General features: G+C 53.6%; 2 protein-coding genes across 2 annotated transcripts in view; both read left to right on the top strand.

The window, feature by feature from the left end:
• Positions 1 to 12136, top strand: part of HOXC4 (homeobox C4) — a 38602-nt gene that overhangs the window by 15115 nt on the left and 11351 nt on the right. The window lies entirely within an intron of this gene.
• Positions 1060 to 2434, top strand: HOXC5 (homeobox C5). The gene is made up of 2 exons (XM_004373954.1): positions 1060 to 1513; positions 2220 to 2434. The coding sequence occupies exons 1-2, from the start codon at positions 1060 to 1062 to the stop codon at positions 2432 to 2434; spliced, it is 669 nt and encodes a 222-aa protein (XP_004374011.1).

The raw sequence follows: 12136 nt of genomic DNA, 5'->3' as shown, positions 1-12136 counted from the left end.
GGCCTCACACGAGGGTGATACACACGGATGCAGAGCAGTCCTCCAGCGCATTGTCTGGATCTTTATACACACACAGACACTGAAAATTGCCCTTTGCCACTCTGGGGTCCCTGGTGTGGTGACGTCTACTTGACTCCTCCTGGTTTCTCACTTCACCTCCAGGCTCATCCCAGAGAGTCCCCAGCACTTTCAGCCTCATGACACCCCCCCACCCCCACCCTACTATCTAGTTCTGCACACCCAGGACCCTTTCTCTTGGGCATCCCATTTATTTCTCCAGAGGTAGGGTTTACTTTCAGATGCTGACAGCACCTTTTCAGCTGTAGCCAAGCCTTAGAGCCTCAAAGGCAATGAGGGACCTCAGCCTTTGATTTAAGGAATCTGAGATAAGTTCCCTCAGATCTCTACCCTGGGTAGGACCCACCTTGCCTAAATCCTCTTCCCTCAGCCATTTTTCAGTACTGGACGGCCCTGGAAGTGGGGGGAGGGGAGAGCGGGCGGGACTATCCGTTACAAAAGCCCCATTTGCGCATCCTAAATGAGGCCCTATATTTTCTTAAAATTAAATACAATCTAAAAGGCCAGCTCGGGGTGGGGGTGGGGGGTTGCTGCAGCAACAGCCAGCGTCTCCACAGGATAGAAAATTCAACCACCAGCGCGCCAGGCTGCAATTTCACCATGTCGGCACCAGGTGTCGCTGTGGGCTCGTTGTCCCGGCTACCCCCCAATTCCAAGAACCACTTTTTTTTTCTCCCCCTTCCCTCTTTCTCTCACTCCCTCTCCCCCTTGGTTGGGCTTTGCCAACATATCAAGATGCGTTTCGCCGGCTTCCATCACTAACCTCCCGGAGGTCATCAAGCCAAATTTATGAGTGGCCGCTCCAGTCACGTGACTCTATTTAAGGCTCCCTTATTTGGGAAGAGCGCATAGGATAAAGAAAGAGATATCTCCACCTATAAATTGTGCACTTTGGAGAACAAAAAACCCCTCAACTTCAAAGAGTCACAAATCACCCTTAATCAAAAAGGGTGCAGAAATTTTTTTTGGGCCCTCCCCGCCATGAGCTCCTACGTAGCCAATTCATTCTATAAGCAGAGCCCCAATATCCCTGCCTATAACATGCAAACTTGTGGGAACTATGGATCGGCCTCAGAGGTGCAGGCATCCAGGTACTGCTACGGCGGATTGGACTTAAGCATCACTTTCCCACCGCCTGCGCCTTCCAACTCTCTCCACCGGGTAGACATGGCTGCCAACCCCGGGGCTCACCCCGACCGCCCCGCCTGCAGCTCCGCGGCCGCTCCAGGACACGCTCTGGGCAGAGACGAAGCGGCTCCTCTGAACCCCGGGATGTACAGTCAGAAGGCGGCTCGCCCCGCGCTGGAGGAGCGAGCTAAGAGCAGTGGGGAGATCAAAGAGGAGCAGGAGCAGACAGGGCAGCCCGCCGGACTGAGCCAGCCGCCGGCCCCGCCACAGATTTACCCGTGGATGACCAAACTGCACATGAGCCACGGTAAACTTTAGGACTTCATTTTGCGCGCTCGGGTCCGCCTGCGTTTTATAGGCCATGCGGGGCAAATAAAGAAAAAAAAACCTGCGGCCATAAATTTTACGATCCAGGCATCAATGGCTCGTAAAACTGTCCACTAAAAGGCTTAGAGGCTGTGTGCGCCCAAATTTACGACGACATAATTGGATCATAGGAACAAAACGTGTATAAAAGGCAATATTCAATTTTTGGGGGCGAGGGAGGGAGTTAAAAAAATAGAGGGATCTGAAGGGTGAGGAATGCGGGGCTCCAGAGCGGGGATCCCCCCGCGGCTCCCTCCCTCCCTCCCCTGCGGAGCCCGCTCGGCGGGCGCTTGCGGCACCGGAGGATTCCTGCGACCCGGGAGGGGCGGGACGGGGGTCCCCGGTGCTCGGATCTCGAGGGTGCTTATTGTTCGGGCCGAGCCTGGGTCTCCCTCTCCCCCCCACCCCTTCAGCCCCTCCGGCTGCTGAGTGAAGGCTGCGGCGGAAAGTTTCCTGCCAGGGCGGAGGCGTCTCTACCGGGTTAGGCTGGGTGGGCTGGGCCGGGCCCGCCTGCGGCCCGCGGGGCCTGGTTTGCCCGGCTCGCCTCTTCTCCCTCCGGCCGCAGGTGGGAGGCCTGGAGCTGGGGTGGGGGCGCTGGGACGCTGCACGCTATTCACCCCTTCCTGGCTTGGGGGTTTATGTTCCAGAGACGGACGGCAAGCGGTCCCGAACGAGTTACACGCGCTACCAGACTCTGGAACTCGAGAAAGAATTCCACTTTAACCGCTACCTCACTCGCCGCAGGCGCATAGAGATCGCCAACAATTTGTGTCTCAACGAGAGACAGATCAAGATCTGGTTCCAGAACCGCAGGATGAAGTGGAAGAAAGATTCCAAAATGAAAAGCAAAGAGGCCCTTTAGAAGCCGTGCGGAGGCCCGCAGAGCGCGCCCTCTCCAGTCCCCGCGCCTTTCCTTTTCTGTTCTCCTCTCTCTATATTTTGGGGGCAGGGGAGAGGGTTGGAGCGTCGGCTCCCGGCCTCACAGACAAAGCCCTTTCCCTTGGCATTCCGCATCTCCATTGACCCGGGGTTCCCGCGGGGCTGTCCTGTCTCTCCCCAGCTCTGCTCAACACCCGGGTCCCAGGGCGAGCTCCGCAGGGGCTCCAGAGGGCTGTGGCTTGCTGGCTGGCCCCGGAATGAAGCCCAGGCTGGGCCGCCTCTCTTGCTTCCAGCCCCAGAGCGGCAGGCAGGAGTAAAGGTGGCCCCGGGGCCGAGGGCCCCTTGCCCCGACCCTCCTGCCTCACCCTGTCCTTTGTTCCTGGCTCGACTGGCCAGGCAGCCGCTGGCTGTTGAGAGAGGGGTTGTGCCTGAACCCGGCGCCAGACTCGGGGTGCTTGTTGTCGCGTCTAAAGTAGAACTTCATTTTTAATGATCTGCATATGAAAGGGGCGAGATGTCTGAACGTCACCCTAGGGCCCCCCTCTGTTGCCCTACGCTCTCCAAACCATCTTTCCTACGGGAGAGCCCGGGAACCTCCCCAGCCTTCGCCAGCTGCATGCCGGCTCAGGCCTGCAGCCCCAGCCCGCTAGCTCCACTGTTGGGGTCACCTGCCACTGGACCCTAGCAAGCCGTCCCAGAGGCTTTTGGCTGCCCTATAGTCCCTGACATGACTTTCTGTGCCCTCCTGCTCCATTGCTGTTGCCCAACTATTTATTGACTCCGGGTCCTTCCTGAAACTATATTTTGTCATATCAAATAAAGACGAACAGGGAACAGGAGTGAAGGTGCAGTGGCTCCTCTCTGTCTGGGGCATGTATTAGGTAAAAGTGTCTAAATCAACTGTGAGGTATAGGGGCGAAGCCCCACAGCCTTTAATCTTCCTTTAAAAAAAAAAAAATCTACGTGCTTCTAGGGGCAGCAAGAAGAGGGAGGTGAAAGTGAGCTCCTGTTTTGAACCTTGGCTTCAAGAAGGGCCTCTGGGGGAAGAGGAGGGCACCCAGGCCTCCTGTGCTGGCTTTGCCCAATGCATTTAGGCCTCTGTACCCCGCTCCCACCTTGGCTGGATGTATTTGAAGCCTCTAGACTGGCAGCAGCCCCCACCCCAGGCCAGAGCTAATATGCAGGGACCAGTGGCTCCAGCTGTTCTCAGACTTTGAGGCTTCTGGGCCTCTAAAGATCTCTCCAGGCTAGGTGGTCCCTGAAGGGCCTTGCTGGACACAGAGGGAGGGCTGATTCTTCAGCCTAGGGGCCCTTGTGGTCCCAGAAGGACCCCAGAGGGAGCTGGTAATGCTTGGTTAAGGGGTGCTGGGGGGATTGGATGAGATGTGTCTCAGCTTCCTATGGTACTGGGGAAGGGGCACAAGGCAGTCTGCAGAGTGTGCCTAGCAGGAATGTTCCCACTGTCTCCCCAACTTGTGGGGCCCAGGGCTATACAGGGCAATTAACTGGGGAAGGGGCTGCATAGACCTGTGCTGGACTCATGTCAGTTTGCCATCATTTATCTCGGTCTCTGGGATTTTGTGTGGAGGGGGAGGGTGGGCTCCAGTAAGGCTGGCCTAGGCCCACGCTCTGCTCTGCTCCAGGCTCCTAGGATGGGGTAGCGGAGGAGGAAGAACTTTACAGGAGAAACAAATGTGGGAAGGGTCCATAAAACTTTAGTGCATTTCCTCTCCCGCCTCCCACAATGGGGTGATTTCCTGGAGTGGAGCTTAGGACCCCCACACAGATGGGGGGGCACTCAGGAGCTAGGGGGCTTCCCCAGAAGCTTAGAGGGAAAGGGAGCAAAGAAGCTCTGGGGAAGGCCAGGAAGAATATTTATGATTATTAATGCTGATGCTCCTTGGATTTATTATAAAGACTGATTTCTCTGCATCCCACTTCCTAAGCTACCAGTCTGTCAGTTTTTAAAAGACTCAAGAGCCTTTCTTCACCTCATGCCTAGCATGTAGGGAGTCTCCACAAATGTTTATTGAACTGCACCCACTGCTACCACCCTTCTCCTACACAGGTTAGGTTAGGGCCCTGGAAATCTCTCCTCAACTTGCACACAGCAGCCAGCCCAGCCCAACACCAACTCCTTCTCTCTCTCTCTCTCTCACTGAAATAAAATGTGTAATTTTCTTCAGGGAGTTATTTTAATTTTTTCTCCATGCTGAGTAAAACTATTGGGCAAGCGGTGAAGCGCGGAGAAGCACTGACATCTCCAATGGGTAACAGTTAACTAAGAAAGAGGCTGAGGCACTGGCGTGTTCACCCTCCCAGCTTCCCAGGCTGCAGAGGCCATGTGCTTCCTCCCCAGGGGACGGACGCACTGCCCCACTGGGAGAACCAAGGACTGTGCCCGGGGTATGGGCAATGTCCGTCAGATCCGACGGGGCAGAGCACACTGGCCCCACAGTGCACTTACTGCCTCTTCCCAACAGAGTTTGGGCCTCTCCTCCCTGAGGAGCCAGCCAAGGACTGCCTCAACTTGGCCAGGCTTGGGTAGATGCAGCTGTGCCTGCCTGCTATCTGGCCCCCACCCCGCAACCCAGTCTGCAGGCCTGCACTCAGGCCCCGGCTTCTGCTTCAGCAGCGTCAGCACCCGCAACCAAGCCAGAGGCCTCGGACCTACAACCCCGAGCTGCACTCAGAGTGGGTATTGCCCAGACCCTTGCTTCTTCCCCGAGCAGAGGCTTCTGCTTCAGGGTCTGGGGCCGTGCTCCCCACTAGCCAGCCTCCTGGCACAGTCTCCAAGTACCAGAGTTTGGCATTGCTCTGGGGGAGTTTGTGGAGAGTCTTCTGGGTCCCAAATGCAGACCGTGGAGCCTGCCCCTCCACTTTGTCCTGGAACCCACCCCCTCTTGCAGCGAGAAAGAAGGGGAAGAAGCTTGACTTACCTTCCCGGGGGAGTGGGAAGAGGGGGACACGGCCCACTGTGAGCAATTAGAGGAGAGAGAAGGAAAAAAATAGGAAGAAAAAAATATCAACACGACCTCGATGGCGACAGGTCCTTATGGAAATAAGTAAGTAAATAAATAAATAAGGATCCACCCTCTCCCCCTCCCCACCCTGCAAGAGGGGTGTGGGGGTGGGGCAAAGGAGCAGACGCGGGCTTTTTAGTGTAACTGAGCATTAGAGAAATACGAAAGGCTTCTATGTGAATTTTGGAGTTTGAAACTTTTGGAGGTTATTTATGTGAATGGCCCGGAGGCAAGCCCGTGAGTGGCTCTTGGGGGACCACGTGATATCATTAAACCAAGTTTTATGGTGTAGGGAGAGCTGACAAACCCACAATATATTTACATCATATATAATCTTAACTGTCCAGCCACGCAGCTGCTGGTGAGGTTTAATGCTAGGACAGAGGGCCTGGCAGTTAGAGGGGATTACGGCGCTGGGGATGGTGCTGAGAGAGGTTACATCTTCGCAAATGAATCCCAGGCGAATGCTGTAAGTTATTTTTTTTTTTCTCTGTTTCTGACCCTCTCTCCCGTTGTTTACAAAATCCCCCCCTTCCATAATCGGAGGTAGTTCCTCCTCATTAAGGGGAAGGAAACAAGGCCTCCCTAGGCATCCCCAACTGGGGTGCAGGTTGAGGGTAAAGGAGGGAAGGAAAAAAGGCTGGGGTGCAGGAAGAAGAGAAGACAAGGCTGAGTGATAGAAGGGGAATGAAGGGTTTGTTTCCCCAGACCAGTCTTCCTTCCACACACCTTATTCCCTCCCAGTACAGGTCAACTGACTTTGGTTCTTTAGAGCTTTGCCAGGTCTTCCTGACTCCCTTCCCTTCCCCAGTTGGGACAAAATCCCGTGGCAGAGGTGGAAGGGTGTTTGGTGTTTGTAGGAGTGTGTAAACTCTAGGGTAAAGAGAAAAGTGCCTCTGGACCCCTCTGGTCTTGGGAGGGGCAAGTTCAGGCCTTGGCCAGTGGCCCAGAGCCCAGGCATGGTGGGTAGTTGCGGAGGGAGGCAGAGAAGGAGGGCTCTGGGGCTTCTGAGCCCAAAAGCTGTGGCCTGGACTGGTAGAAACATCTTGAAGGTGGCTGATTGAGCCCAGGGATTCTGAAGCAGCCCCTCCCCCCCTCACCACCAGGCCTGGGTGGGCAGCTGTCTCAGCTTCCTTAGTAGCCTGGGATCTTGGTTTGTCTGCGGCCAGTGTGGTTTGTTGTACGCCCTCCCTCTACTTGCTGGAGTCTTTCCTGGCTTCCTTTGCCCTTGCCTGCGTAAGTCTAGGTCCCAGGGGCCTAGAGGTTCAGTGCTGTGAGTGATGTGTAAATGTGTGTTGGATGGGGGACGTCTTTGCTAAGCTAGCCCAAGAACCCCAGGCCCAGAGGTGAGAGTGGCCCCTAGGGAGGCAGGGTGGAGCCAGCAGGACCCAATCTGGGCATTGTGTCTTGAGGCCAGTTCTCAGGCTGGGGCTCTCTTCAGGTTTCTGGGAAGGAGGAGCAGAGGTGTCAGGTATGGGAGACATGTGTCCTCCACACCTGGGGGTGCGCACCCCTCCCCGTGCGTCACCGAGAGATACGCTAGGAAAGCGACAACATGTGAACTCAGGCTCCTCGACGCCCAGTGAACGGCTTTCCGCAGCAGGGCAGAAGGCAGGCGAGCCAGTGGAGGAAGACTCTTGCTAGTCTACCAGAAGGGAAAGGGGAGCAGATAAGGCGAGCCAGGTCTGCGGCCTTCCCGGACTGGGAGGGGCCGCCCGGGGCTCGAGGGGGTCTGGGCACCCGCATTGTAGAGAGGTGCGGCTGCCGGTGGGGAAGGAAGTTGTTGGCGCCGCCCCTGCCGCCCAAGGGATGGAGGAAAAATCAGGAATCCAGCAATGACAGAGTGGAGGCAGATACTGTGGGAGAGGAAAAAGAGGACAGAGGCCCAAAGATAAGGGGTGTCTGAGGGAGCCCCATCCCTCGCTCTAGCGGTCGCTTTACCTGCGGGAGGAGCACGGGCGCCCAGAGCCTTCCTGAGGCCCTCAGTCCTGCGCCACTCTTTGGGATTCCCCTCCCACCCCCTGACACTTTTATTTCCCCGGGAAGCGTTAGGAGTCCAGATGATCTCTCTCAGTAGCTCATTAGAAAAGTTAACTCAGGCCCTCCCTTCTTCACTACCTGCCCTCCTCGACTCTCTCTCCCTCCAGTCTGTGATTTTTAAAGGTTTCTGGAAACTTTCCGATCCGAGCGGCAGGGTGAAGGGAGTTTCCATTGGGCTATAACTTGACTCTTCCCCTCCCTCCGGACTCTCCAGGGCCCTAGGGAGCGAGTGCAATTGTCTTCAAGACTTTGGCCAGCGCCAAAGTCCCATACCTAGGCAAGAGTCTGCGGCTCTCCCAGACTCCTGGCCAAATATCGGTCCCAGTCCCTTCCTCCCTGTGTAGAGAAGTGTTTGAGTGTTTATGATTTATAGATTTACACAGAGTCTCTTGTAGGTTCAATGACTTTCTTATCCCCTTTTTGTTCCTTAGCTCAAACGTTCCATTTAAACACCACCTCCCTCACCGCCCAGTAAAAGATCCTCCTTCCCCTAAAATAATTTGCATAGATCAGTTTTTTACTATTTTGTCAGTTCCACCTGGAAGCAGAACAAATGCAGAAGGAGCCTGAGGCTCTTGGTTTTCTCGCCGCCACCCCCGACCCCCTTTCCCTGCATTCGATTTTGAGATCTCTCTGGAGAGGGGGATGGGTTGTCAGCCAGGTGCCAAGGTGCCCCAGCGAACCCGGAAAGCGTTCTATTTTGTTCCTAGTTCTTTAACCCGAGAAGAGGTCGAGCAACCAATCTAGCATGCGCTAAGCATGGTCACATGACCCCCCATCAACCAATCAGCAAAAAAGTACTTGAGTCTCTGTCTCGCTCTTCCCACCCACCCCTCTCCCTCCTTCCCTAGCTCCACACCACCTGCTAGCTTCCTATCTCAGGTGCGGAAGGGAGGAGTGATGGTGAGAATACCCTGGCCCCCCCGCCCCGCCCCGTCCCTGAACTGGCTCTGAGGAGTGTTCCACGTGTGCCCTCTGGTTCTGACAAAGTTGTATCTTTATGTGAATCTCAATTGCACAGGGATCTGAAGGTGTGGGAGTGTCCTCTGGATTATTCCCATGTTTGACAGCGTGATCCTATCCAATACTCTGGAATTTGTAGGTGTGGACTCAGGTGTGAATATGAACTCCAGTCCTGAATTCAAGTTCTGACTGATTACTCCCTATACACTTACCTTTTACAAGTTTTCATTCTCTTCTGATCCTCATGGGAGCAGACAGGGCAATTAGAAGAAACCACTTTTGATTTATCTTTCTGGAAATGCTCCAGGAGACAGTAGCTTTATCAAACTGCCTCAGGCATGACTGAGAAAGGAAGTAAAGGTGTGGAGACTTTTTAAAAGTTGCAATTTGCACCTCTAGTTTGTTGGATAACTTTCAGTCAGTTGAGAGAAGAGTTCTGGGAAAGGGAGTGAGCACAAAGAATCATGACCCCCCCCCATATTAAACAGTTAATAGATCTGTTTAATAAGATGATGATGATAATAATAGACTAAATGATGATCCGATATCATGGTCAATCACTATCAAAGAACACAGCCATTGCAAGTGTAGCTCTTCGTGTTTGTGTTTCTGTGGGTCAGGTCAGAAGGGTGAGAACCTATTTCTGAGTGAGAGCATCTGATGGCGTAGAGAGTATGTCTGTATGGCAAAAGTGCCATTTTTCTGAAACACCTAGGCTGGGCCCTAAGCCAACCCACTCTGGGTGCATATCTAATCATTTATTCCCTTCCCTCCAGTCTCCAGATCTTTGATCTGGGGCTAATTTTCTGATTGGGTTCCCCTCCACTCCCCCTCTCCTCCTGGTCTTCTGCCCTTTGTGAGATGACTGAGGGGTAGGAGTTCTGATGGGCTGTGCCACCCAGATGTCCAAGCTCTCCTCTGGTGGCAAAGAGGTGCAGCGGTGGGAGGGACTGCTCAGTCTGAGCTGGGCTTGTCAGCACCCCCCTGCTTGTTTATCTTCTGGGTGGGGCTCCTTTGGGGACAATGCTGCAGGCCAGGTGGGAAGGATTAGCCTGAGCAACTGGGAGGGCAGCTTTTCTCAGAAGCCATTGAGCCCCTACTTTTGAAGCCACCTTTAACCACACTGCTCTACTATGCCTCTTTATGAGTTAGACTTAAAGCACACACGCACTTATTTTTTCCCTGGTGGATGGTGTGGTAGTGTTGTCTGAGACCAACCCTCTCTTCCAATGTGGACCTCTTTCCATGGGGTCACCAGGTCCCATGAAGGCTGGGGAAAGAAAGACGGGGGAGGTTGGCTCTGTTGACGCAGGCACTGGGATTTTATTAGGGTGCCTCAACCCATTCTAATATCCAAGTAGACTTTCTTGGTCTCTTGGATTCTTCTTCTCTGTAATTGCTTTGGACTGACTTTTTTAGGGAAGAAATGCTGAAACATTGTCATTCTGGGCTTTAATTCTATGTTCTCTTTTGTTGGGGAAATTAGCACCCACTCTGAGCCTCGTCCTTGGTGCGACTGGTGCCCCTAGAGCCCTTTGAGGTGGAGAAGGGAGACAATTTGGATTCAGGACCCCAAGCTAGAGCTTTTTGAGTTAGGGATTTCAATTTAAGGAGGAGATTTGGGGCTGCTAGAGGGCCAAGAAAGTCACACCCTTCCTCACCCCTCTCCCTTTTTATTAGGTCCATGTAACCAGGAGTGGTTCTGTCTGTTCTGATAATAACTCCCTTGGCTTCTTTGATGGGGTCCCAGGAGCCCAAGGAGTTTCCAGGCAAGGTCTGGGCTAAGGAACCAGGGATGATAGAGATCTCTTTGTCCTTGAGCCCTAGTCTGGGATCCATCTCCCTCTCCCATCCTTAAGAGTTACTGAGGGACAAAAGGGAAGCAGAGATACCCAGGAAGATACTAAGTCAAGCACCGTGAGGGGGAAGCAGGAGAGATGCAATTTGAAACTTGGGAAAGTTGGGCTAGGTTATCCAGGACCTTCTTCAGTCTCTGATAATCAGGCCTTAGCATCTACAATGGGAGGTAGAATAGAAGGCTCTGGGCATGCTGGAGAGCTGGTGCAGGGAGGCAGCTACTTCTCCACCACTTGGACACATGTACAAAGAAAGTTCTACCATGATCTGCAGTCCCACATAGGCAGGGAGAATGTGTGGGCACAGTTACCTGGCATCCTTTCAGTGCTGCAAGTGTCTGAGGACTCAGAGAGGTAGGACAGGCTGGGTTCTGCCCTCTGGAAATCCCTAGCCCCTGGCCACAAGTGTACATGTAGAATTATATGTATGTGCCCAACTATGGTATGAAAGAGGTCAGAATCCCAGTACACAGTAAACCTGCCTCAAAGCTTTTGCTGCACCATCTTCCCACTTTTTCCCTCCCACCCCTGTTATTTCCGTCGGCCCAGCCTGGAGACAATTTGTCCTCTTCAGCCCATCCCTACCCCTCCAGCCCTGGGCAACTGTCCAGTTTCCTCCTTTCTGCCTCCCAGGGAAACCCAAACCATGGGATTGCCCTCACGGATGGTGGCTACCCTGATCTCAGTGACCTTCAGTGTCCTGTTGGCCTGGATTTGGTTATGGGTGTGGGAGGGCAATTTGGGGACCACTAGGCCAGACCCTTATCTGATTGAATTTCCCTTTGCCAGATGTTCTGAGCTCAAACTCCAAACACCTCAGGGCTGCTTCTTTGCTTAGGCAGTCTTGTCAAGTAAATACTTCTTTAAAAAGGCAATTTTCTGGCTGGAAAACACAGTGCACACAGGCATGCATGCGTGTGTTTGTATGTGCATGCATGCGTGTGTGTGTGTGTGTGGGTGGGTGGGTGGGTGGGTGTGTGTATGGAGGGAGTAAGTGTCATTCCCCTCATTTTAGATTGTGTCTCCCCCGCCCCCTGTGAAGGATGGGGGCATGGGCCAAGGTTTTATTGAGGGTGCTTTTTCCTGTCGGGAGTAGAGACGGGGTCATAAACGCTGAGAGGAGGCTGTTTTGATCTGGTGACTTCTCAGGAAGTAGCATCTAAGGTTTTGCTTTGTAAATCACTCACTCCCAAACTGGCCAGCTAGGTTGGATTGCATTTCCGGGAGCCCACCTGGGGCCCCTCCTTGCCTCCCTTCCCCAGTAAACCAAAGGAGAAAAATAAAAGGGAGTTCAGAGCCCCAGTCTCCTCCTCTACCTCCAATACCATACAGCCCTTGGTCTGAAAGTCTACACTTGCTGACTGGAGATAGCTGAGACATTCTGTAGAAAATTAGGGTCATACTCTCACCCTTGTCCCCTGGAGCCCCTTCCTGGTATAAGAAAAGGGCTCCTTGATGATTTTCCCTCTCAAGGTCCCAGATAAAAAAGCCATGCAACCTTTCATTTCCTTTTGCCTGCGCAGACCCTGGTCTCTCAATGCCTTCTGTGCTTTGAACTGACATGGAAGGCTGACTGAGCTCCTCAGCCTGGGTGGTAGATGCTTTGACTCCTGAGGCTCTCCTATTTTCCGGGGCAGATGTCTCCCTGTGATCCCTTTTTCCAACTCAAAGTCCCTTCTTGCTAAGATGGGACTCCAGGTGTGTAAGCGAGAGCCCACAGGAGCTATGGAAGGGAGGAGATGGGAGCGAGGCATACAGAAAACTCTATCTAGAGCCCTGTGAGTGGAGAAAAGTCTCTCTGAG

The sequence above is a fragment of the Trichechus manatus genome, unplaced genomic scaffold, assembly GCF_000243295.1.
Source record: "Trichechus manatus latirostris isolate Lorelei unplaced genomic scaffold, TriManLat1.0 scaffold00027, whole genome shotgun sequence".
NCBI lineage: Eukaryota > Metazoa > Chordata > Mammalia > Sirenia > Trichechidae > Trichechus > Trichechus manatus.
This window is presented reverse-complemented; position numbering and strand designations above follow the sequence as displayed.

Excerpts from the sequence above, each read along its gene's own strand:
- HOXC5 (XM_004373954.1), top strand. The coding sequence starts at position 1,060 with ATGAGCTCCTACGTAGCCAATTCATTCTATAAGCAGAGCCCCAATATC. Across the intron at positions 1,514-2,219 it reads CAAACTGCACATGAGCCACG|AGACGGACGGCAAGCGGTCC; the intron begins GTAAACTTTAGG and ends TTTATGTTCCAG.